This window comes from Anser cygnoides, chromosome 3 (genome assembly GCF_040182565.1).
Source record: "Anser cygnoides isolate HZ-2024a breed goose chromosome 3, Taihu_goose_T2T_genome, whole genome shotgun sequence".
In the NCBI taxonomy this organism is placed as follows: Eukaryota; Metazoa; Chordata; class Aves; order Anseriformes; family Anatidae; genus Anser; species Anser cygnoides.
Genome location: NC_089875.1, coordinates 9,524,107 through 9,551,125, shown reverse-complemented (window position 1 = coordinate 9,551,125; position 27,019 = coordinate 9,524,107). Strand labels below are relative to the sequence as shown.

At 38.5% G+C, this 27,019-nt stretch overlaps 1 protein-coding gene across 7 annotated transcripts in view; it reads left to right on the top strand.

The window, feature by feature from the left end:
• Positions 1 to 27,019, top strand: part of EML6 (EMAP like 6) — a 137,608-nt gene that overhangs the window by 93,565 nt on the left and 17,024 nt on the right. For 6 of the 7 annotated variants that reach the window (XM_066995415.1, XM_066995414.1, XM_066995417.1 and 3 more), the window contains 11 exons: positions 2,006 to 2,106; positions 3,880 to 4,082; positions 5,071 to 5,182; positions 5,879 to 6,006; positions 7,681 to 7,822; positions 9,010 to 9,162; positions 9,434 to 9,565; positions 14,553 to 14,641; positions 15,300 to 15,476; positions 15,587 to 15,788; positions 16,007 to 16,133. In XM_066995415.1, the coding sequence (XP_066851516.1) occupies positions 2,006 to 2,106; positions 3,880 to 4,082; positions 5,071 to 5,182; positions 5,879 to 6,006; positions 7,681 to 7,822; positions 9,010 to 9,162; positions 9,434 to 9,565; positions 14,553 to 14,641; positions 15,300 to 15,476; positions 15,587 to 15,788; positions 16,007 to 16,133 (1,566 nt within the window). The remainder of the gene's footprint in view (positions 1 to 2,005; positions 2,107 to 3,879; positions 4,083 to 5,070; positions 5,183 to 5,878; positions 6,007 to 7,680; positions 7,823 to 9,009; positions 9,163 to 9,433; positions 9,566 to 14,552; positions 14,642 to 15,299; positions 15,477 to 15,586; positions 15,789 to 16,006; positions 16,134 to 27,019) is intronic. The other variant, XM_066995418.1, reaches the window with a different exon arrangement.

Below are 27,019 nucleotides of genomic sequence, written 5' to 3'. Positions count from 1 at the left end.
GACCATACTCAGGTGTTTCCTCACAGAGATCATAAAATAATTGTTTATCTTCTAAAGAATTCCAATTTAAATTAGTATTTATATTTTGACAGTCCCTACAGGCAATTCCCACATTCTGGAAAGCACAGTAGGACATATAAAAGAGAGAGACAAAAACCAAGACAGGAAAGTTTACATCTAAGTTTTAGACTTAAGCGTCACATGCCCTTAGCAGGCAAGAAGAATAGAAGGACATCTCCTTACAATCATATAGACCCACAAGAAGAATTCATGTAGAGGACTAAACCTGAAAAATGAAGTGTATGTTCATTGTTTACAAATATTCATTATGTTTATTATATACTTATTTGTATTCTTTTTCCTTGATTTTCTTAGTGTGATTTACTTCTGCATGACTTAGCAGTTTTCTTTTCTTATGACAATGTTCAGAGTATATTCCCATTTATTTGTTTTAATTGCTCCCTAGCTTGTTTCCCTATCTATATATCTTGGGTTTACAATCTTCTGTCTAGTTTCATTAAAATCCTTATTGAGTAAGTGTACCCTGTTAGTGAAAGAAGCTCAGATATGTTTTGATTCTATCTTATCATGCCTTATATGCTGATGCAGTGCTGGTCCTATTTGATCATAGTGTTTTGTGTTAGCGGAATCGTTAAGGGAGCTGAGGAGGGCATTGTCAAATTTATTTAGGGTCTAAATCAGTGAATCTCATGCTCTCCTACTTTCTTCATTCTGTAAGAGCAAATGTCCTGTGTCAGTCCCTTGGAACACAAGGGCACAAAAACTACACAGCCTTGGATACTTGTTTTGGTCTGACGACTGTGGGAAATTGGGCTGCAAATGTAGCCCATACAACCCAGGTCTCATGTGCCTGCAGTATTCATCCTATTACATGGGCAGACAAACTCTGGTCATTTTGCAGGGGACATCTGCACTGGGATGCAATTACTTTGATTTTGGACATTTTGGCTGCGTGATAGATGCTTCTATAAGAGGCAGTATGACCTGCCTGAGCTGAAAGGCATCATTATAGCAAACCAGGAGAAGAAGGAATTGCAAGAAAATGTACTTCAAATGTCAAAGGAGTAAAGGATTGGCTTTTGTCTAGACTGACTCAGCAAAAGAAAATATTCAAACCAAGAAGATTATCAGAGTTGTGATTTTTTATTTATTTTTTTGCTAAACCTGTCTATTATAACCAAAACCTGAAAATTCAGGCTGAAAAACTGGTAATTTTTGTTCTTGGTGTTTTATAAAATACTGAAATAGAAATAATTACTGCATTGTATCTAGGAATATTTTCGTAAATGTAAAACTTAATCTTACAGATTTCCATAAATGTATACTCCAGCAAGGATAACATTACCCAAGAACTAAATTTGAAGCTGTATATACTGCTGAATGAACTGTGTTCTAAATTATAATTTTATAATTTACTTTTCCTTTGGAAGCACAGTAGTTTTGAGACTTCCTTGGTTTTTTTTTTGATAGACTATTTTAAAGATTTATAAACTGAGTTCTTATCCAGTTAATTATTTATGATGCCCTTTATACCCTCTCTTAATTGCATTGACCTTTGTTGCCTGCCTCTTCATCATGACTTGATGGAACTGAAATTCAGTGGGAGACAATTTTTATTCACCGTATTTCTGTAGTCTAATTCATACGTGTTTTATACTCAGGTACATTCTGATAGCTCTGTTGGTCAGACTCCCAAGGCTAAACTCTTGCAGATTAGAAATATGGCTCTGTACTTTTTGTTAGATAGGGTAATGATGGCAGAGAGAATGTAGACATCTTCTGTGACTCATCTGCCAGACCTCATAGTGTTACAGATTCATACTCTTGTTTTTGTGCCAAGAGTATGACAGTTGTGTTGATTAGATTCTCATTGCTGAAGACTGTTTTTGGTTAGTCTGATACTATGAAATGCTTATTTAAAACAGATCAGTTTGAAATGTTAAGTAATACATTGCCATGTTTTTTATTTTTATTTTTATTCCAGGGGTCATAAAGATAAAATATTTGTAGTGAAGTGTAATCCACATCATGCAGACAAACTAGTCACGGTTGGGATGAAGCACATCAAATTTTGGCAGCAAACAGGTATCGCATTGAATGTTTTCAATGTAATTGATTTGAGGATGTATATCTCCTTCATACAGGGACATCATGTTCTCAGTTTAATAATATGTTTTATTTATAAAGGGTTTTTCTAGTTACCAAAATACTAGAGGTGTCAAAACCTACCTCTGATTACATAAATGTCACAATATTCCTTTCTCATTGGAAGTAATTTCCAGCTAATTATTTTTTAACTGTAGTCATAGTATTAAGGATTTTTCCTGAATAAACATCCTTGGCTCCCAGAGAACGTGTAGTCCCTTCATTTACTCAGGCAGTATATGGCCCTGATTGTGAAAATGCCAGCTGGTAACTAAGAATCTCAGATGCCTCTGGTGCACTGCTTAAAAAAAAAAAAAAAAAAAAAAAAAAGTAGTGCTTGCACTTCGGATACTGATGGAACACTCCAGCAATCATTCGACTTCAAGATAGACCTTCAGAGATGTCTTCCAGATATGGAAGCACATGTTGCAAGGTGCCAGGCTGGAAAGGTAACGTGTGAGGACAGACCTTAAAATACTTGGCTGGGTAAAACAAAAAATAGATAAAACAGGTATTGTGCAGAAGTTCAGTTATAGAAATTTATATTTTATCCATTAGGCTAAAAATCACAATGTGGTATTGCAAGAATCATGATGGCAAGATAATACAATTTTTGTAAGATGCAGGAATTTTGTTTCTATTCATAAAAAATGAAAAACAAAAATGTGTTTTTCATTCTTTAAAAACAGATTCTGTTTCTGACTGAGGATATTTTTTATTCAGGACTGGATATTTTGTTCTTCATGACTATTATACACACGACATGAGTAATGGGTAAAAAGGTCTTAGAGAACATCTTCACTGTGTAAAATTCAGCACAGGTAGGCAGCACAAGGGCAGCTAAAAATAGAACTCAAGACAATGAATAATTAGATAGTTTTGAGAAGTTCCTAGGCTTACACCATAACTTACGGGGTTCAGGTTGTACTGGTGCCCTCAGAATAACATTTACTCTTTTTTCTGCATTTTTTTATAGCTAGGGTGTTTTTGTAGTAATGAAATATACTTGCATTACTGTTTGCCAAATTGTATTACATTCATTTGCATTAAGCAGTTTTTTACTCCAAGAATCATTTCTTTGCAATAAAAAGGATATATTTTGAAATAAGATTTGCTTAATAGAATTGACTGAAGCAAGGACACCGCTGCATATATTATTTTGTAAGTTTATTTCTGTCTATATGCACCTAATTCATGGGTACATATGACTCCTACCTACTTTCTGAACCAAAGTAAAGTACACGGCTGTGGCAAAGTTAGGCTTTCTGGCAATCAGAAGAGGAATAAATCCTGTCATTCATTCTGCAAAGCTGCCGTCAAATTGTCGGGTGGCCAGTGGTCAACTAAAGCAAACCTCTACTATCTTTTGTGTTGTTGTGGTCACCTCTGAAGAGAAGAAGGGAGCTTGGCATGCTGTTGTGTGTGAAAAGTGTTTTGCCTGCCATTGTGTTAATTCTTCTATACAATTCCTCACCAAAATTTATCATTTTCATGGAAGTAACAAGAATACAGGGTGTACTGCTTCAAAACTGTCATTACTAGATTGATTTTTCCCTTAATGTGTTTGTCCCTTGTGCACTAACTTTTCAGTGTTTCTGTTATCTACAATGTCTTAGGCAGTCACAAGAGATGATGAGGTCAAGACATTTGTCCTGTACAGCACTATGATTACAAACTGAAGTATAAAAGGACTTGCATTTGTTTATATTGCAGGTGGAGGCTTTACATCAAAACGAGGAACATTTGGAAGTACTGGAAAATTGGAAACTATGATGAGCGTTTCATATGGGCGAATAGAAGATTTAGTTTTCTCTGGTGCTGCTACTGGAGACATTTTCATCTGGAAGGATACGCTGTTGCTTAAGACAGTGAAAGCTCATGATGGGCCTGTATTTGCAATGCATGCATTGGATAAGGTATTTGTTGTCTTTTGTGATCTATTCATCTTCATTATTTTTGTATCTATATGTACTATCAGTGTGTCTTAGGCAAGCAAAGCTTCAAGTATCCAAAGGTTTTGTTTTCCTGAGTTGATTATTCCAGATATCAGAAGTATTTTTCTTCCGATGCATCAATAAATCTTTAAGAGAAACTGTGGCAAATTTATATCATTGATATTACATACCTGAGGTTTTCTCTGAAGACTGAGGCTAAGTTTTACTACTGGAAATCCGCTGGCAATTTTAAGATGTTGATAATGGAATATCCTTTCTCGGATTACCGTTTCAGCTCTAAAACTCTAGCATGAGAAGAATAATATTTAGCTATAAACATTTTTATGTGTTAAAGGCAGTTAAGATCCCTCCAGCTCAGTCCTTTCTGGCCCTACTTGATTGCTCCTAGTTTTTCCATCAGTTTTTCTCTCTGATCATGGTACTTTATCCTCTGAACATCCTCTTCACTTACGTTTGTGTTGGTTAGTGATTTATGCTGTGTTTTGCACTTGGTACAGATGAAGGGAATCTACCAAGGGAATTGATCAAAGAATCAGTTCCTATTCATTATTAGAACAGTTTGAAACATCAGTTAAGTCTGTTGAGTTTGCAATAACTTGGGAAGCTAGTATTATCAACTACTGCCTCTTCTAAGGATGAAGCACATGTTTTTCCATAGCTTACTTTCCCATGCAGAAAAATGTTATGGTCCAGCATTGCATTGCTATTTACAGTAGTATGCACTCTGTGTGGTTATCAACCTTTACAGGATAAAACCCTAGAAAACATCTTAAAAAAAAAAAAAAAAAAAGCATAATTCTCCTCTTAAATGGTTTCTTCGTAGGAAGAGGCTTCAGAAGTTTGAATTGGAGAAATTCCAAGCACACAGGAGAATTTACACTATATTTGGGCACATGTTAATATGAGAGTGGTGATGTTTATAAATGTTTTTCGTACTGTGATCATACAGGGGTTTGTAACTGGTGGAAAAGATGGAATTGTGGCACTTTGGGATGATATGTTTGAAAGATGTCTGAAGACGTATGCTATTAAAAGAGCAGCACTATCTGCTAGTTCCAAAGGTATTATTTTTCAGTGTGTTTAATAAGGACTACATGCGTGAAGGCTATTAAAATGGCAGTAGTAGATGTCAAATCTTACCAGAACACAAAGGAAATATTACTAAACTACTTACTACTGTGTGCTGGATTTTTTCTATTTTGGTTGAAATAACTTGTATTTCACCTAGTCTTTGTCATTTTATATTTTATTCTGCTATTTCTTCCTCTATTCCCTGACATTTGGCTTTGTTTTCACCGAAGAAATTATTTTAAAAAGAAATATCACAAGCATGAGTTTGTCTGTTCGAAAATCTGTTCTGTGTTTAGCAACTTGCTTCCTCAAGTGGCCAGGTTTCACATAGTAGGACTGGGGTCCTGATAAGTTGGAAAGACCTGTTAAATTGTACTTCCCCAGGCATCAGTGTGTAAAGTGGTTTTCACAATCACAGAAATAATGTCTATGTTGCTGCAGCATCTGAACCCCTTGTACACAGTCATTGTTAAATCAGTAAAATATCTTTACAAAGCCACAATATAGACTAGCACAAGCTCTTCTCCTTCAAACTATTAATTAAATCCATTAGGTAAATGTACCTCATGTTTCATGGTTGATTTTAAACAAGTTTTAGTTATATAAGCTGTATAAACTTCAGGTGAGGTGAGGCTCTTTTTGGTTTCACAAGAAAAACCTAAAATGAATGTCCTTGTATTCTTCAGGTTTACTTTTAGAAGACAATCCCTCTATTCGAGCCATCAGTCTAGGACATGGGCATATACTAGTGGGAACTAAAAATGGAGAGATACTTGAAATTGATAAAAGTGGTCCTATGACTCTACTGGTTCAGGTACAATATGGATCTTCCTATCAAAACATTCCCTGTAGAAGTACAAGACGTTATTGGATTTCCCCATTCATTTGCTTTGTTTTCATTAATTCTGTTGGCCATCATTCCTTTCCTTGCCCAGACAGAAGTTGATGCTTTCTTATGTAAATGACTTTGAGATTCATTGTGGATTACAGAATTCTGAAACTAAAACTAAAAGCTAAGCTTAGCTAAAAGCTAAGAGTCCATTAAGTTCACATGCTTATGAGACTTTTAATGGATGTTTAGGCTTTTCAGTTCAGGACCCAATATAAAAATGGAAAATGAAGAGCAGAGCTAACACAACGCATTTTTTTATTTTGACAGTATGGATCCATTTATTTGCTTTTATTGAAATAATATAGTGTGTTCTGAAGGATCTTATATTTGTGAAAAATTGTTTTAGACTTCTAACATCTTTCTACAGTGACATGCGCTTGTCATTGCATGTGTTTTAAAGTATAAAAAGATCTCTTTTTGCAAGACAAAGGATTCGGGGAAGTTAAGTTAATAAATTCTGGACATGCATATGCCTACTGATGTATCTAACGTTGCTTTGTTTTAGTCTCTTTAATAAGTATGCTGTCTATATGTAGAAAATTGCATGTATCATTTACTAAATCATAATTTGTTTTTACTTTTTGTTTTCTGTAGCTAACTAAATTGTTTTTTACAAAAAATGTTTCTTATCTTTGATATTTTTCTTTCCAGCTAGTTCTGATCAGATAAAGTAATTTTCCAGTTTTATACTGTTTGCATGACAGCATTAGTAACCTAAAAGTGAGATGTTTTATTTTATAAATTATTTTAAACTAGTACAGTAATTTTGAATTGCAATCTCATCCTAATATAGTTCCCTTCATGTGAATAGTAAGGGAATATGTGATAGTAAAGGTAAAAGTGAAAGTATAGTAAGGGAGATGTGATAGTAAAATTACCTCAAAATTATGTCTTTGCTGTGAGTTTTATGATAAAGGGAAGTTTTATTAATGTCATCCAGACTAAATTACATGCTCTCATGCATCAACTTGAGCAGAAATATAAAATACATAGGATGTAATCAAGAGACCATGACACTTCCTTCCTTTTTTTTTTTTAATGGTATTTTCCTATCTCAATAAAAAAGCCAGTTACCAAGCTGAAATTCAGACTGAGAACAGTGAGAAATGATTTAATCTTGAAATGCTGTGCCAGCAAGTTATATGTAACTTGAAGGAAATCTAGAGAATGCAGGAAGAGTGATTAAAACATTTCAGTGAGTTCTGAGGAAAAATTAAAAGAACAAAGTTTGTGTACATTGGGCAGAGAAGTTCTAAAAAATTGTATAAACCTTGTAGACAGATCATCGTGAAATCCTGAAATGTACTAAAGTCCTGTCTTGGGCTTAACTATTTCCTGTTCAATTCAAGTCTGGAAGAGGGAGGTACAGTGGTATAACAGGAATTGCAGCTATCAGTAGTGAAGGAAACTAATTTTTCGGGTGGTTATTAGAGGAACCAGACCAGACATTCAGGTCTCTTTGAATGTGGAAAATGTGTGAGAGGAGATGATGAAGGCCTTATTGTCTGAGACTTGTAAAGGGAGAGAAGTCAAGTGCTAGAACACGTTACATAAAGGCAAATGGATTACTTCCTCATATTAAATGTTTTCCTCTAGGGACATATGGAAGGAGAAGTCTGGGGCTTGGCAGCTCATCCTGTCTTGCCTGTCTGTGCAACAGTGAGTGATGATAAAACACTTCGAATCTGGGAACTTTCTTCCCAGCACCGCATGCTGGCAGTGAGGAAACTCAAAAAAGGTAAGCTTCATTTGGTCACGTATTGTGATAATAATGACACTTTCTGTGACATCTCCATCTTTGTTCTCAGTGCACATCACAAACATTAATGAGGTAGGAAGAGGATACAATCATCAAAAAATTGGAAGCATAGGAAGTAAATTGTCCTTGGCCTGTGTCCAGTCTGTGACAAGTGTAGAAAGAGAAAGGGTTATAATCCATTGTAATGAATAATAATAAAATTAATTTTTATCTGTTTTACTCTGATTCTGGGGGGAATGATTTGACCTCAGAATCATTTTCCTTCCTAAGAATATTTAAGGCCAGCACGTTTGCTGACATTAAAAAGTTTCCTTATAAAGACCAATGTAAAATTTTTTGCTTGTTAAGCACGATCAGTCTTCAGTGACAATATGAACTTTATATGTTATTATTAGCTTCTCTGAAAATGAACAGTTGTCCTGCCCTCTCTTCTGCATAAAAGTAGATGAGGTGTTTTGAAATGCTGCCTTCTCAAAATTACTCTCATTTCATTTACTCAATTCATAACCTTCAGGAAATTTTATGGTGTAAATTCAACGTGCGTCTTTCTCAGTGACAGATCCAGAGCAGAGGAATTCTAACTAGCTGAGGGAAAACAAAGTTGAATGTTTTGGAGAGGTGATCTGAGGGGTGGATGAGGATAGCTGTATGGTCAGAAATAATGTTGGGGGGAAAAAGTAAGTGGAGAAAATGTAGTACATCTCTGTTTTAAATGTGCTCTACCTGAGTGCATAACTGTTATTCAATCATAAAACAAAGAAGCTTCCAAGTGTTGTATCTCTGAAAGACTTATGATTATGTTACCTGTAATGAGTCTTTGAATTTTTTATCTGAATTTCCTTTCTGTATGTTTTCCTTATATATTTATATAATTGGTGAGTTTAGAATGAAATGAGATATTTGCAGCTAAACCGATTTCCAGACTGATGAAATCACTGTTGTCAACTCAAGAACAGCCTGTACAAGACTGTACATTGCCATTTAGTAAAATGTTAATCATAGTTCTCATAGTTCTCCTATCACATGATAAACTTGTTTTAATAAATAACAAATACATTTTAAAAGCATATACTTGATGCAAAAAACCTTTCACTTACAATTTGTGATAGGTTTCTCAATCACAAATTCAGAAACCTTAAGATACTCCTTTTCATTTTCCTTGATAGGTGGACGATGCTGTGCCTTTTCTCCTGATGGGAAAGCCTTGGCTGTAGGATTGAATGATGGGAGTTTTCTGGTGGTAAATGCTGACACTGTTGAAGATATGGTATCTTTTCACCACAGAAAGGAAATGATCTCAGATATAAAGTTTTCACGAGGTATAATTAGAAAGCAAAGTGAAAGGGCAGTGTTTATCTTAGAGTTTGTTTTTCTACTCTAGACATAAGTTTGAATGTTCAGAAAGTAGGTTGACTTTTTGTGTGCTTCATGTCTTTAAACACTTTACAATTCTGTATAGTTGTATGTAGCCTTGTATAATGGGGTCCACCCCTGCCTGGGGCCTTTGGGTCAACTGCAGTAATAAAAATGCATAGCAATAATAATTATAGCATGTATGCCCTTCATAACCTCAATGTCTCTTCTTTACAGAATCAGGAAAATACCTGGCTGTGGCTTCCCATGATAATTTTGTGGATATTTACAATGTGCTTACCAGCAAAAGAGTTGGCATTTGTAAAGGTGCATCTAGCTATATCACACACATTGACTGGGACTCAAGAGGTAAAATGTTTGACCAGAGATTCAGTTTTAAAAGTTCTTGCAAGAGGGAATATCGGAATTGCTCTGGTGACAGAGCTCAAGGAGGGTGTGGAGAGGTTAAGGGCCATCAGGGAGTGTGAGCGGGAAATAGACTGGTGGAGCAACTCCCTGCAAGGCCTGAAGGAAAGACACCAGGGTGAGACACCCCAAACAGTGTTGGACCTTCTGCCCTGTTGCTGTTGAGCAGAGGGAGGGGACGTAGGAGATGAAGAGGAATGGAAGCAGGTCCCTGCTCAGCGTTGCAGGCAACCCCCCTCCCTACCGGCCTCACCTTCCCTGGTGCCCTTACACAACAGGTTTGAGGCCTTGGAGCTTGAGAGACTGGTGGGTGAGGATGAGGTCAGAAGTCTACCCAGGAGGATGCTTAGGGCAAGGAAGTCGACTCCATGCCTCAAGACTGCCTCCACTAAGAAAGAAAGAAGGGTAATTGTTGTATGCGACTCCCTTCTCAGGGGAACAGAGGGCCCTATATGTCAGCCTGACCCTACCCGTAGGGAAGTCTGCTGCCTCCCTAGGGCCAGGGTCAGAGACATTGCCAGAAACCTTCCTAACCTGGTTCGCCCCTCTGATTACTATCCTCTTTTGATAGTCCAGCAATGAAATCGCTGTCAGAAGCCTGAAGGGTATCAAACAGGACTTTAGGAGACTGGGACGATTAGTAGATGGAGCGGGAGTACAGGTGGTATTTTCCTCCATCCCTACAGTGCCATGGAGGGGTACAGAGAGGACAAGGAAAGCCCACCTGATAAACACGTGGCTCAGAGGCTGGTGCCAACACAGAAACTTTGGGTTTTTTGACCACGGGGTGCTTTACTCGGCACCCAGCCTGATAACTGCAGATGGGTCCCACCTGTCTCTAAGGGGAAAATTAATACTAGCCCAGGAACTGGCAGGGCTCATTGAGAGGGCTTTAAACTAGGTAAGAAGGGGGATGGGGATGAAATGAGGCTCATTAGAAGTGTGCCAGGGGGAAACAATGTCAGGGCTGGGGGAGAAGGCAATGGCCCAAATGAAGTGCGTCTTCACTAATGCACGTAGCATGGGCAACAAATAAGAGGAGCTGGAAACCATCGTGCAGCAGGCAAGCTATGACTTGGTTGTCGTCACTGAAATGTGGTGGGACCACTCCCATGACTGGAGTGCTGCAATGACTGGCTATAAGCTCTTCAGAAGGGACAGGCAGCACAGAAGAGGTGCTGGTGTGGCTCTCTGTATTAGAGAGTGTTTTGATGCTGTGGAACTCGAGACTGGGAATTATAAGGTTGAGTCCTTATGGGTTAGGATCAGTGGGAAGGCCAACAAGGCAAGCATCCTGGTGGAGGTCTGTTATAGACCGCCAAACCAGGATGAGGAGACAGATGAGGAGTTCTACAGGCAGCTGGCAGAAGTGGTGAAATCGCCAGCACGTGTTCTCGTGGCGGACTTCAACTTCCCAGACATATCCTGGAACTACAATACAGCTCAGAGGAAGCAGTCTAGAAGGTTCCTGGAGAGCGTGGAAGATAGTTTCCTGACACAGCTGGTTAGTGAGCCTACCAGGGGAGGTGCCCCGCTGGACTTTCTGTTCACGAACAGAGAAGGACTGGTGGGAGATGTGGTGGTCAGGAGCTGTCTTGGGCAGTGACCACGAAATGGTAGAGTTCTCTACTTGGCAAAGTCAGGAGGGGGATCAGTAAAACTGCTGTCTTGGACTTCCGTAGGGCAGACTTTGAGCTGTTCAGGACACTGGTTGGCAGTCTCTTGGGAGGCAGTCCTGAAGGGCAGAGGAGTCCAGGAAGGCTGGGCACTCTTCAAGAAGGAAATCTTAAAGGCTCAGGAGCGGTCTGTCCCCATGTGCCCAAAGAGAAGCCAGCACGGAAGAAGACTGGCCTGGCTGAACAGAGAGTTGTGGTGACAGCTTAGGAAGAAAAAGAGGGTTTATGACCTTTGAAAAAGAGGGCAGGCCACTCAGGAGGACTATAAGGATGTTATAAGGCTCTGCAGGGACAAAATTAGAAAGGCCAAAGCTCATCTGGAGCTCAATCTGGCTACTGCTGTTAAAGATAACAGAAAATGGTTTTATAAATACATAAACATAAAAAGGAGGACTAAGGAGAATCTCCATCCTTTACTGGGTGCGGGGGGGAACTTAGTGACAAGAGATGAGAAGAAGGCTGAGGTGCTTAATGCCTTCTTTGCCTCAGTCTTTAGCAACGAGGCCGGTTGTCCTCTAGATACCCAGCACCCTGAGCTGGTGGAAGGGGATGGGGAGCAGAATGTGGCCCTCATAATCCGCGAGGAAATGGTTGGCAACCTGCTACAGCACTTAGATGTACGCAAGTCAGTGGGGCTGGATGGGATCCACCCAAAGGTACTGAGAGAACTGACAAAAGAGCTGGCCAAGCTGCTTTCCATCATTTATCAGCAGTCCTGGCTATCAGATGAGGTCCCAGTTGACTGGCGGCTAGCAAATGTGACGCCCATCTACAAGAAGGGCCGGAGGGTAGACCTGGGAAACTATAGGCCTGTCAGTCTGACTTTGGTGCCGGGGAAGCTCATGGAGCAGATTATCTTGAGTGTCATCACGCGGCACTTGCAGGGGAAGCAGGCAATCAGGCCCAGTCAGCATGGATTTATGAAAGTTGGGTCCTGCTTGACGAACCTGATCTTCTGTGACAAAGTGACGCGCTTAGTGGATGAGGGAAAGGCTGTGGAAGTAGTCTACCTTGATTTCAGTAAGGCTTTTGACACCGTTTCCCACAGCATTCTCCTGAAGAAACTGGCTGCTCGTGGCTTGGACTGGTGTATGCTTCGTTGGGTTAAAAGCTGGCTGGATATCTGGGCCCAAAGAGTTGTGGTGAATGGAGTGAAATTCAGTTGGAGGCCGGTCACTAGTGCAGTCCCCCAGGGCTCGGTACTAGGCCAGTTCTCTTTAATATCTTTATTGATGACCTGGATGAGGGGATTGAGCGCACCCTCAGTAAGTTTGCAGATGACACCACATTAGGTGCGTGTGTCAATATGCTTGAGGGTGGGAAGGTTCTGCAGGAGGATCTGGATAGGCTGGGCTGAGGCCAACTGTATGAAGTTCAACAAGGCCAATTGCCGGGTCCTGCACCTGGGGCACAACAACCCCAAGCAGAGCTACAGGCTGGGAGATGAGTGGTTGGAAAACTGCCTGGCAGAGAAGGACCTGGGAGTATTGGTTGATAGTCAGCTGAATATGAGCCAGCAGTGTGCTCAGGTGGCCAAGAAGGCCAACAGCATCCTGGCCTGTATCAGAAACAGTGTGGCCAGCAGGTCTAGGGAAGTGATTGTGCCCCTGTACTCGGCTCTGGTGAGGCTGCACCTCGAGTACTCTGTTCAGTTTTGGGCCCCTCGCTACAAGAAAGACATGGAAGTGCTTGAGAGAGTCCAGAGAAGGGCAACGAAGCTGGTGAGGGGTCTGGAGAACAAGTCTTACGAGGAGCGGCTGAGGGAGCTGGGATTGTTCAGCCTGGAGAAGAGGAGGCTCAGGGGAGACCTTATCGCTCTCTACAGGTACCTTAAAGGAGGCTGTAGAGAGGTGGGGGTTGGTCTATTCTCCCACGTGCCCAGTGACAGGATGAGGGGGAATGGGCTAAAGTTGCACCAGGGGAGGTTTAGGTTGGATATTAGGAAGAACTTCTTTACCAAAAGGGTTGTTAGGCATTGGAATAGGCTGCCCAGGGAAGTGGTTGAGTCACCATCCCTGGAGGTCTTTAAAAGACATTTAGATGTAGCATTTAGTGATATGGTTTAGTGTAGGACTTGTTAGTGTTAGGTCAGAGGTTGGACTCAGTGTTCTTGGAGGTCTCTTCCAACCTAGATGATTCTGTGATAACCATTCTTGTACCAGTTACTAAGACAAACTGTAACTACTAAGACAAATACTTTCTCAACATCGAACACTGTATGGGTTCAGTGCAATTACATTTGCTGAGGGAATTCATCCTCACTTGTAGCACTTGTACCAGAGTACGAGGTAATTCACTAATAACAACATATGACTAAACCGTCACTTAACGAACATAATACTGCTTTTCTTTGTCCTGTAATTTTGTACTGTGTGGCCCAATTTTTTTTCCACCTTTTATGTCCAATTTCTTTTTTTCGCTGAGCATTACGTGGCAGGCAATCAGTGCAATGAAATTAGAGAGCATTACTGTCACAACTAATTAAGTCTAACAGGATTGATAATGAGCTCATTCAAATAAGCCTTCCTGACCATAATATGATTCTGTTCAAAACCACCTGTGAGTCTGAGCCCTACTTACCTTGTTAACAGTAGTGTTGTGGAAGTTCACTGACAATGACAGGAGCTAAACTCCCTTCAGAATCTATTCAGATCTTTTTTTGGTGAGAATAAACGTATCAGAAATATAGAGAGTAAATTTGAAAGCATTTTGTGCTTCTTCGTGCACAAATGCTGCTAGCATACTATCAATCACATGCAAGATTATCTTCATATTATGACAGTATCTGTATGGGTCTGGTAAACTTCATACTGAAGGTCATTTTCTTGTGTAGCTGGACTACATACTAGTTAGGCAGAGCAAAATATATAAGAGCCTAAAATGTTTTACACTTTTGACAGAACTGGCTTGAAAAATTTTTAGGAAAATTAATACTCAGGCTTTTTTTAATTGCCACTGTTCTGATGATAAAAACACAAATGAAATATTTCTTCTCAAAAGGTAGACATTTGCTGCAAGACTAATTTCTCAAGATTGCTGGATGGTATTTAAAACACTAGCTCTGCAGTGAAATCAAGAGTGTAGAATTCTTACAAGAGTGAGTCTAAGCATCTGTCTTTACTTTTGCTATGAATAACTCTCTGGAGGATAATTTGTGTGCTTACTTCCAGAAACTTCTTCATTCAATAAAAAGAAAGTTCATAATACTCATAATAATGAATAAGATTCACAATAAATTCTTATTTTATATACAGGAAAGTTGTTGCAAGTCAATTCTGGTGCCAAGGAACAACTGTTTTTTGAAGCACCAAGAGGGAAAAGGCATATTATAAGAATTGCTGAGGTATGAATTATGCTTACTGGATATTTTTATTTTTATTTTTTCTTACTGCAAAAGTTACTTTTCTAGACAGTTGAAAGTTAACATATTTTGTCTTTAAAATGGGATTTTTTTTCCTTTCACGGTACTGTATTTACAGTGTTTAGAATTAGAATTACTTACTCATTCTGTAGAGTGTCTTTCGTAGCATTTGTAAACAGTAGAACTTTTAAAGTTTTTATTTGTATCTCTAAATTTATTTTTGCTTGCTTAATAGCAGTTGTTTCCCCAAATCCTCTTTCCTGAACACTCACCTGTTTTCTATGTAATCAGTGTGCATGCAGTTCATAAACCACCTTTAAATGGTACGACCTAGCTTTCAGTCCTCTTGATTATTTGTGATGCGTAAATGTTCTACAAAATTGCCAATATTTAGTGCCTCAGAAAATCTTTAAGATTTGTATCCAGATCATGTTTATCTAGGGAAAGTGAGAATGTTTAAAGTTGCTTTTAAGCCTTTTGATAAAGAAGTGTAATTTGTGCTAACTAGCTGAAAACAGTGAACGCTTTCTAAAAAACATTTTTAAAATAGTTAATATCAGACATACAAACAATATAAGCATTAAAACTGTGTTTTCAGGGTGTATTAAGATCACTTCTTTGGGTGAAATTTTGATTGCAGATAGAGAAGATTGAGTGGGACACCTGGACATGTGTTCTGGGTCCTACATGTGAAGGAATTTGGCCCATGCACAGTGATGTCACCGTTGTAAATGCAGCTACTCTTACAAAAGATGGAACGCTACTAGCTACGGGAGATGACTTTGGTTTTGTGAAGCTTTTTTCATATCCAGTAAAGGTAATAAGGGTATTTATTTCTCAGATTAGAAACTGTAGTAGAAAAGGATCTAGGGAAGGTGATGCACATAATACATCAGACTGCTAATACACAAATTCTTTGTACTACAGGGCCAACATGCAAAATTCAAGAAGTATGTGGGTCACAGTGCACAGGTAACCAATGTTCGGTGGTTACACAATGATTCTGTGCTGCTGACTGTAGGTGGTGCTGATACAGCTTTAATGATCTGGACCAGAGAATTTTTGGGCATTCAGGAGAGTAAGCTGGTTGATAGTGAAGAATCAGACACAGATGCAGAAGAAGATGGAGGTAAAAAGGATTATGTAACACACATTTTTAATGGTATTCATTCCACAGAACTCACACGAATGTTTAGCTTGAAGTGGGCAAAAAAAAATAAAATCACGTGCTAAAGTTCAGTATAGGGAGAGTTTGGTAGGATTGTTTTCTTTTGGTGGTGTAGATCTTCTTTTGTAGTCTTCCACTATGAAACATTGGTAATTTGTTTTATGTTTTATTTTTCTAAGGGTATGATAGTGATGTTGCAAGAGAAAAAGCAATTGACTATACCACTAAGATATATGCAGTAAGCATCCGAGAAATGGAAGGGACAAAACCACATCAACAGCTGAAGGAAGTTTCAGTCGAAGAGAGGTATGTCACACAAAGGCATTAATTTCCAAATGTGGATTGCATTTTTTTTGAATCTCTTTTCCTTCAACTAAAACTAGTCTTTAGAAATATGACAGGAATTTTAAAGTTCACAAGATAACTTTTGAAATGCTGTTCGTAAGCTACAATATGTGTTAGTGTGATGGCAAAGGGAATACATATGTAAGTAAAACACCTATGAGTGTTGTGTTTTCTTCTGTTATTCACATAAGCAGTTACATTCTTTCCTACACATACTAATTAGGTATGTGTAGCTATGCATGTCTTCAACAGGGCATTTGTGAAAGTGTGAGCTCTTAAATACCATTTTATTACTGTTCTTTTTGCTCAGTCAGTTAATGACAAGACAGGGGGGAATGATTTGAAATTAAAAGAAGATTTAGATGAGGGGTTAGGAGGAAATACTTCACTCAAAGGGTGGCGAGGCACTGGAACAGGCTACGCAGAGAAGCTGCGGATGCCCCATCCCTGGAGGTGTTCAAGGCTGGGTTGGACAAGGCCCTGGGCAACCTCATCTAGTGGGTGGCATCCCTGCCCATGGCAGGAGGGTTGGAAATAGGTGATCTTTAAGGTCCCTTCCAACCCAAACCATTCTATGATTCTATAATTCTATATAGTTAAAGATTTTGGTGACATTTTCATTAAAATATTTTCAGTTGCATATAATTTTGTCAGGTTGCCAGGTTTTGTCAGGTTAAAAGTGAAATTTCCCATGGCACGTGTTGGCCTTAGGCTGAGTTATAGTGTTTAAAAAAAAAAAAAAGCTGCAAGGAGAACAGTAGTGAAGAGAAGAGAGGAGACAGTACAGAGAGAAGAGCTGAGCATAGAGGGTGAGGTCCAGTGAAAGAGAGGTCTAGGGGAGTGAGTGAGTCAAAACTCCAACTGGTACAGCACTGCTGGGACAGAACAGGAGGATCTATAACCAGTAAAGTACATTCTCCTTTGTAATTTGGAACTGGATCTAGGCACAGTAGGTCTGTACAAAGTTTGCTCCATATTGAGCTATGACATTGATTGGTAACGTGGGTTGTCTTACTTCCCTTTTGGGATGGAGTTTTATGAAAGTTTAGGGCCTCTGAATGATGACAGTTACAATATGAATAAAAACCTGTATGCTGAGGCTACCAGTGTGTATCCAGTTGATGACTCAAACCGTGAATCCACGCAGTTCCTTTCAATTGAATTTCTTTTTATAAGTGGTTAATGTTCTCTTCTGTTATGAGTTTCCTTGCTTTTGTCTAATGTTGGGACAGAAAATAGTTAATAATTTTGCACTCAGTGTTTGAGTAATATGAGAACAAATGTTGGGTCTGGAAGATGAGATGAGAAATGTTGCCCCCTCTTTTATTTTTTTCATTGTTACATTTTAACGAAGACATATAGTAGGACGTTTAATGCTTTTTTTCAATAAATGTTGGTCCATAACCATTTCTTTCCCTTCTTTTAAAAATATTTCTTTCCATTTTCTCATTTACTCATATAGTCTTTGTTCCTTCTCTTTTTTTCTGTAAAAAAGAATATTATCTACTGAATTATGTACATCTATTCATATTCTGAGATTGAGTTTAAAAAGGAATTTTTTTTGGGGGGGTGGGGGGGGAGAATACTGCTAAATTGTTATTACACATGAAATAACAAGTGCCAATGATAGGATGGCCAGATGTTTTACACCAGAAACCTTTGTTCCTTCCAGCTGCTTTATTCTGCTTTGATGATGCAAAAGCAAATGTAGAATGAGTTAAATTAACCGATTAAGCCAGGCTTACAATTGTTTTGTACTTGTGAGTTATCTAAAATATGAATATAAGCATCATTTTTTTTTCATATTAGGACAAAAAATCACCACAGCCCTTAGAAAGTTTTCCTGCTCTGAAACCTGGCTGTGGGCCTGCTATCTGATGCAGGCAAGTACCCTGCTTCTCAGAGGAGTAGCTCAGTCTGTTACAAACACTTCAGGCTTCCTAACTTTTGAGTCTGTCCGCTTTCGCAGTCCTACACTGCCTAAGCTGATTCAGCTGAACATGCTTCATTGCTGTGGAGGAAGGCACACCCTGAAACGAACAGGCAGTTTGCCTTTTTCAGTCTTCTTAACAAAACATATAGTAAAGCAGCACATGATGAGACAAATGAAACAGGCTTGTGTTTGTCACACTGATAATCCATAACGCAAAGAAAATGTGCTTCATGGTATCCAAAATGACAAACCAACACCGAGGCCGGAAGCTGCCCTAGTATGACCAAGTGTTTCCACACTGCCCACTCTGTTTATAGCTGGTGGGCCTAATTAAATGGGTAGACACCTCATCTGCAATGAGATTGCCTCTGATTTCTGTAATGATTTTTGTAATGATTGTACACAAAAATACTGTAGCCTGTTTGAAGAAATAATCAATCCCATAAGCTCTGAACTGAAGAGAGCAAGAAGGTAGCTTTAAATGTTCTCTGTATCTTTTTTCTTTGTACTGTTGCTATATAATCAACAGTTTTGTATTTCATTTTTAAATAGCTGGAAAAAAGCCCTCATTACTGTCCTTACCATGTATTCTCCTAAAGGGTCACAATTATTCTTTTCATCTGTTTTTTTTTATGTACTCTTTCAGTTTCAGTTACTTTAACATAATGTCATCATCAGTATTTGGAATTTGCTGTTCTGATAAGTTTGTCAAAAGATACCATACTTTTCATATGTAGCTGGTTAGGCAAAAATACATTTGCTTACCTTTCTTCATCTGATTCATATACATTTCTAGAATTTATGACCAAATAATTAGAAGCAGAAATTTTGTTGTGAAACATAGGCAAACTGCAGTTGCTGAGGGTGTTGTGCTGATATAAGACTTCAAGTTGTGAAAGGTGCTGGGTTTTGGATGCAGAAGGAGGAGGTTAATGTGTTGGCTACTGCAATTGTCAGACTTCAGCTTTTGGCCACTGTTGTACTAATATGTGTGCAATTTATACAGAATCTTGACAGTCCCAATTATGAGTGCTTCAGGGTGAAGCTGAATTCTCTCAAAGACAGTTGAATTATGAAGCAAGTTTCATAGCTGTGCCAGATTTCATCTTTTCTGACAATACAAAAGAATGCAGCAGCTAATGAAGGATTTGTCTGACCGTGTTCTAAAAGCTTCCCGAAAAGAGTTGGCTGTCTTTTCTTTGTACCTACAAGGGTCTAAAGTGACAGCTGATTGAGCCAGACAAAATTAAAAGCCTACAAGTACTCAGTTGTCAGAGTCCAGGAAAAGTTCTAAATCAGCAGGTCTTCAGGATGTGGAGTCTTGAAATCTCTGTGCACTGGGTTGAGTGAGATGACAACAAGTAATACTGAAGCCAGTTTGCAAAGCTTTACTTTTTCTGCAAAGGCACTGCTGAAGTAGCCTCTCCCAGTCCCTTCAGATATGAAGAAGGGAACCAAGAGGATGTTTTCTATTCTCTTTCAGGCAGGTACGTGGGAAAACCTCGTAGTCTTGAGGGGGAAGGTTGTCTGGAGAAAATATTCCAAGTCTCAAATCTTAAATCTTTCTTAGTAATAGTGTCGTATGTCTGTATGAAGACCCCAAAATGAACCAAGGGTTGTGCATCTGTTGGGATTTGCATACTCTGCAAATAAATGTAACTGCATGCTCTGAGATTGATAACATTACGCAAATTTTGAAAATTATGTTACAAGCTGAAAGGCCATTTAAGTTAGGAGTGAGTTAATCACGAGACCTCAAAAACTGCCAGTTTACTTCATTGCATAATGCAGAAAGAAGTGTCCTCCTTGCTGTGTTTTCATTATGTGTCTGAGAAAGAAGGGAAAATTGTGAGCTGTTCATAGGTATGGTGGATAGAAACACAAAATTAAACAAGTAAGTTTAATTTAAGAAAATTAAAAAAAATAAAGGCAAAACGAGAGAGTTTCCAGCTCCAACTCCAAAACCAGAGGAGAGTAGCTGGAACTATAGCTTTGAGCTGCTTCTTGGGGTCAAGGACTTTAAGTTCACTCTGTTTCTTTCTTTAAATAGTAATATTTAGAAGGTGAATTGTTACAAGTTAATTCCCTGCTTATAGACACAAGTAAGCTTCAAATGTGATGTGATACCTAGTAGACCGTTTTTGTGCAAGATTGCTGTTTTATTTTCCTCTTTATTGTAGCTACATTTTCATCTTTATAATACGGAATTTTAACTTTGGGATTTGCTAGGATAAGCTTGCAGGACTGTAACTTCATAATAAGAATGGCATATCAGAAAAACGCAAAGTGCTTAGCCTCTCTAGAAATAACAGTCATTGTACAACTCGAGTTTGATCAAAAGAACTGTATTGTGTCACCTGCCGAGCTGCAAGCATATGGTTGACAGCTGACACAGGCAGTGCTGGGTTGTGTAGGAAAAAGTTTGCAACAACGCACCACCAGCCTTCTGGAAAGGAATCAATGATTTACAAATGACTCTCTGTAAATTAATACAAAGACTTACTCTACTGTCTTTTTGTCAAAAGAGAGGAGCCAGCAGTTCTTGTCTCTGCTCTCCCCTGTCATGGGGAGGAGGGTAGGAGGACAAATTTGACGTAATACTTGATACAAGATAACTGTGACTTTGAGCAGCTGCTGTGCTCCCCCTTTCACTACTTAGCATGTACTCTGTGCTTAACACAATCCTGCAAAATAAAAATGAAATCAGTATGACACTGGCCTTCTCTAGATCTCCAGAGTGCTGGGCCCCAAAGCAAACTGGGAGGAGAAATGTCATTATTATAAAGGGCAAAAAATGACAAACTTGGGGATAATATTAAGGTGCCGCCTTAGAAAAGAAAATGAGAGTTCTTTATCAAATGTACTTGTCCTGTCTTATTTATTTATATAAGAAAATAATAATCAGTCTGCAGATGTCTTGGAGGAACGTAGAAGTTGCGTGAAAAATTTTATCTACAGGATCTTAAATTAACCGTGCTCTGGTATTTTCATGAGGGACCCAAGGTTTATTGTCCCTGTCAGCAGTTACAGGAGAGGTGAGGCTGAGGAACAGTATTTAAATGTCTTGCAGTTGTATTAGTTTGTGCGTTTGGTTAAGATAATTAATTGATTGTTGTTTCTCTCTCCTCTCCCCAACCTTCTTGTTTTTCTTCTTCTCCCTTTCCATGTCTGTCTTCCTATCATCCCCCCACCCTTATTTTTCTCTTCCTTTTTTGCTCCTCTGATTGGCATCCTCTTCCTTGCTCTGCCTGTATGATACAGAAGCAGGGTGCCAATGAGAGGTGCTGCAGGAGCAGTCTCACGGTGTGGGAGCTCCAAGAGCAGTGCTCCCACACCGCGGGACCACTTGGTCAATGGTGGGACTGTCTCAGACAATCCAGGACAATTGTAAGCTATACTGTGTGTTACGTAGGAATTGTGCTTTATTTCAGATAAGGACTAACTTTTTAACTGGGACCATATTAACTGGCAAAGAATTTATACAATAAGAAGTAAAACAAGCTGGCATAAAGATTGTATTTATGTTACTAATACAAAAGGCAAAGATATATTTGCATTTTGCATTCTACTAACAGCTAACATATGTCCTGTGTTTGCAGCTTTCGTTTAGTTTGATTTGCATGACTGTGCATAAACTGAAAACTTGTAACATACCTGGTGACGGAAAACCCTTTTAAGCAGGTTGAATGTGTAGAAAACAAAAAGCAACATTAGCATGTTTGTCTAGTTTTCTGTTTTCTTAACATACGGCTTGTCTCACTTTCCGTGAGTTACCTGTCTCAGAGCTTGTTCTGAAGTGTGTTATTGTGCATCATTTGTAACCATATGTTCTGATAATAAATAAGAATTCGGATTTTTTCTCTTCAAACATTATTCTTTTGATTGTTTTATTTCTTTACAACAACATGAGCCAAATTATGTAAGCTTCCAAAGTTGCCTCCAAGCGGTACAAACCTTTGTACCATAAAGTGAAATATTAGGCATATGGTTACAAAATTTGCTCATGCACTTTTACATGCACACTTTTGCGGGTGCAGTGTAAAAGCTTTGAATGTGAATCTGTGTAGTATTTATGTGTAGGTGGGAATGATGCAAAATGTGTCTGGAAAAACACATCTTCGGGGTGGAGAAAATAACTTTTGGCTTATTTCAGCACAAGTCCACTGTTTGAGTAGCATCCTTTGGAGTATTCACTTTTACTTTCTCACAGCATTATGTCAAGTTAATGCATCCTAAATGTTTTTGGCAGCATGCTGATTTTGTCACAGTTGTCCCCAAGGCTTGAGCACATTGTGACTGATATTTTCACAGTTCCTGCTAACCTATTGAACTTGAAGTCAATTTTGCTTCTCCCACAGGTCAGCACAAAGCTGGCAAAATGTCTTTTGCATTTGTGTGACACTTGGTGAGTGTGGAACTGCAGGATGCCAATACTGTTGCAGTGCACATGTTCCCAACATTTCTCTGTCTGAATGTGAGAAATGCTCTCCACACTGAGGTGGATGTGAAATATTCAGGCGTTTTGAGGGCTTTTTGCTGTGGGGGTTGTATTCCAGGAAGGATTGAAAAAGCGTTGTTTCTGATACAGCTTATGTTATGTTACACAGGGGAAGGATGCTAACGTGTCTACCTGTTACATTCTGCCTCAAGCCCCAGAGTTCTCCATAAGCTATTGGTTGAATGTTTATACTTACGCAGTGAGCACAGCTGCAAAATGTGTCAGAATTTATGTAAGGAAAAATGAAACAAATAGGACAGACTTCTGCTCAGATTTGATCATAAACCCTGAGGGAAGCTGGAGAAAAGAGAAAGACTTCACAGAACATGCTAAAGTTGGGTTGGTGCTGGGGCCTTGGTAGTATATGGAGAGAGATCTCCTGAAGTCTCATGATATGAGGTACTCTAAACTTTTTAGCTCAAAGACAGAAGATTAGATTTTGCCTAAAGTATGTTACAGAGTGTTCCTTGAAGCTCAATTTGGCAAACAGGTGAACAGGTCGCTGAAGGATCTTCCAGATAGTCCTGTCTATGCGGTGTATTGTGTATGACACATCTCTGAGCACTAGAGCCAGACTATCTGCAATAGTTATTAAAATAACAACTTTACAAGATGTTTAGAACAATGAACTTGTTCAAAAATAAAGGCATTCAGATTTCATTCAGAACTGATTGTACTTATTAATCTGCTTTTCTGCTTGTTTCACATTTGGAGACTAGAATAACACGTGAATGCAGTGACTAGCTTCCCTTACAAAAACTTAAAAATGGCTATCACCACCATGCGTTCTGCGATACCCTTTTTTTTTTTTTTTTAAAGAGTGCATCAGCATACATGTGAAATGATAAATACAACCATGCTAAGGCTTTTTCAGTGCTATGCTTTTAAAAATACTTCAGATTGCAATTGATATTTCCCTCTAGTTTTGTTTTGATTTTGTTTTTCAGTTTTGTTTTGATTTACTGTATTAAAAAGTAGGGTACCTTCATGTTGAATACTGTTCTTTTTTGTTTTCTCATGATATCTACAAAATGTAAAGGAAAGCAGAAGCAGGAAAAGTTGTATATAAAACTACTGTGTATGTTGAGATGGGAAAATCCAAAGGTTTAGAATTCACAGAATCTCTCCTTAAAGCTAGGAGTTTTGCAGCAGTTGTAGAGCTCTTGGGAGGCCCCTTCCTGTCAGCTGGTGGAAATGTGCTTTCCAAACCTCTTTTGCAGGTTTTTTTTTTTCTGAAATGAAGTTTGTTTTTTTGAATCTCAGGTTGTTAATTCTCTCATCCAAGCAAATGTACTAGTAGATCATCTTACCTCACTTTAACCTTTGCTTTCTCTTCCTGGGAGTAGTCCTTGTTCATTTTTATTTTTGTCTAGCATCCAGATGTGTTCCCTCTCCAGTTAGCAGCCAGCTAAATGCATGCCTTAGCCTCCTAGTTGGACTTTCTTACGCTTTTCCTCTGCCCAGTCCTGCTGGGCCCTGCCTGTCACCTTCTCAGTGTCAGGGCATTTTTGTTCATCTGTCGCTTCTCCAAACCTCAGTTTTTGTTGCTTTCATGCAGCATTGTTTCTGAAGGTTCAATTCTGTTCCCATTGGCCTCAGAAGGGAATATTTGTTTTCTTTCCAACTTGCTACAGATGCAGGAGACATCTCTCTTCAGAGAGCAGTTACCCCATGTGCTGTAAAAACATGTGTTGGTTATCCCTATCCCATGGAATTTATCGTAACAATTTCTTTGTTCAGCTTTTTTTCTCCTATATTTTCTATCTAAATGCATCTAACTTTTTTTGTGTGCTTTGACATCCTATTCTCGAAGACTGCATCTTCCTCAAGGTGCCCCACTCTTCTAAAAGCCTGTTCCCTGTCCCCTGCCCAGCTTTTGGTACATCCAACTGTTGTTCTCTGTCCTAGTGCTGCCTATACATCCCACTCAGGATTTAGGCTCCTCTTTCTACTCACTGGTCTTGATCACTTCAGATAGCCTTACTTGTCAGGTGAGAGCAAGTGAGTTGTCACTTGCACCTTTTTACCTTTCTGCATTAAGACCTGTAAAGAGAGTGGGTGAGATTTGGTCAGTTTAAATCTGGAGGCAGCTCACCGATTTATAACCATGCATAATTGTGTAAGCATATAATCAAGGTAATCATCAGTAACAGAAATTTTATTTGCTGTATTCACAGTATCTTAAGGACTGAAACCCCTCTAATGTCTGACTGTCTTATCTTTCCTGGAACTCATTCATCCCATAACATAACATAAGCATGTTTATTTTACATTACTGGAAAGAAACCGTTAATACTTGTATTATGTTTTAACTTGCTTTCCTTTGGAGGCAGGGAATTGTCAAGTAAGTACTAACAACACACAGCACAGAAAAAGCACAGATTGCTGTGAATGTACAATGCAGATTGTGTAGGCCACAAAGGGTAAATATATGCAGTGTCCTATAGTGAAAATTTCTTGTCTTGACACTGCCATCCTATTTATCAAAATAAATTAGGTCTAGTTATAGACTTGTTAAAAACAAAAGTCAAATTGATGCTGCTTTATGTTTCTTTAATTAAGATGATGATAAGTCAATGAATGCATATGTGTGTATGTATACATGTGTATGTATATATGAATGCACACAACATTTGTGTTTGTGTACTGTGAATAGATACGTATATAAAAGTATGTGTGTGTATGTGTATGTTTCCAAATTAAATCTCATGTTTACTATCTACTGATTATTAGTCATGTCATAGTGGTAGTGTTCTCTTGCTTTCATAAAAAATTTTTGGCTTGCTCTTGTCATAAACTTCAACAGATATGTCAAGGTAAAGAAATGTGAAAATGATCCATTTTAAGATTACACTAAAACAGAAAAAAGAGCAGGAGGCGTACAGGAAAAGAATTTATTATTTTTATAAGTGATGATTCAAAGGCCTTAGTAAATCTGGGTTGAAAGTGCTTTTTCTGTTCTAGCATCACAGAGTGTTTTTATTTTGCAAGAGAATTGAGTTTTATAATAACTTCTTCTACCCCTTCTCTACTGGTGATTGCACTGCTATTTGGTCCAATTACCGTTGATGGTTATGTAACACGACTTGATTGACCACTTCCAGAGAAAATAAAGGTACTTGTTTCCCTGTGAACAAAAAGTACAAGCTGTCCCTGTACATAAGTTGGCCTAACAGAGAACAATTATCAGGCTAAATTGCAAGCTGAACTAGGATAGAAAACAAGCATCCATTGTGTGAAACTCTTTTAACAGTGCTTATAAGAATGTTATGTTCTACCAGTTGCCATTCCTGTTAGGCACCTGAAAATAAAGAAACACACGGAATCACATTCTCCTTCAGCATAAAGTGTGCAGGAAGCATTTATGTAGCTTCCTTTTTTTCCCCTCCCTGTCCTGTAGGATCTTGAGTTAAGAATGCACCCCGTAATGCCAGGGGATGATGTTTCTGAATTTGTAGACTGGTGCACTCTTTAATTTCTGTTTTAGTTTTTGCTGGCATGCTTGAATAGCATGTTTTGTGCCACATGGGAATGACTGATCAACTCTAAAAATGCTTGTGCATGAGTAAAGTGGTCAGAAGTACACCTAAACTGTATTAAGTTTCTTACTTGACTTTGTTTGCTGCTTACAAGGGGATCAAGGTAACTAACTCTTTTACTCTTTTACTGTCAAAAGATCTAATAATGTACTTTGCTAGTACTTAGTGAGTTTGTTTGCTTGAGAAGTGGGTTGGTCTGTTTACTTTCAGTTCTGTTGTGTCTTTTTTGGAGCTCAGATTTTCATGCTACCTATTTCTGCAATAAGTATTCTAATTGTGTAGCAATGTGTTCTAGCTATGCATTTTGTCAAATGTTGTCTTTAATAGCTTTCATAAAAACACAATTCTAGAAAAATCAGTTCCCGCTAAGCAAAAGGTATTTCACTCTTCTGAAATGACTTTTGCAAAATAAAAAAAAAGAATTAGTGGTAGTTACAGTGTAAGGACAAGAAAAATCAAAATTTCACAGCATCTATGATGTGTATCAAGTTCATTCATTTTTGAAATCTTAAACTGCAAAAATACTTTCCAGATTCAAGCCTCAATTAAATAAATTGAGGCCAGGTGTTTTGTTTTGTTTTGTTTTTACTTACAGAACCCTGTTTAATCCTGTCTCCAGAATCTGCAATTGGAGTTTAAAGGCATGCAGTGTTGCTTTTCATATTAATAACAGCAGCCATCAAGTGATGTTTTGAAGCAAGCATTTAATCATAATACCTGTTTTTATTCTTTTGCTATCACCACTTCTATTCCAACCTTCTAGCAAGATCCATCTTCTGACTAACAGTTGATCAAACATGATGAAAAATCTAGGCTAAAATTATATGGGCTAAATTCTCTGATAATCCAATACAATTTTTATGGGTCTGTTCTGTTG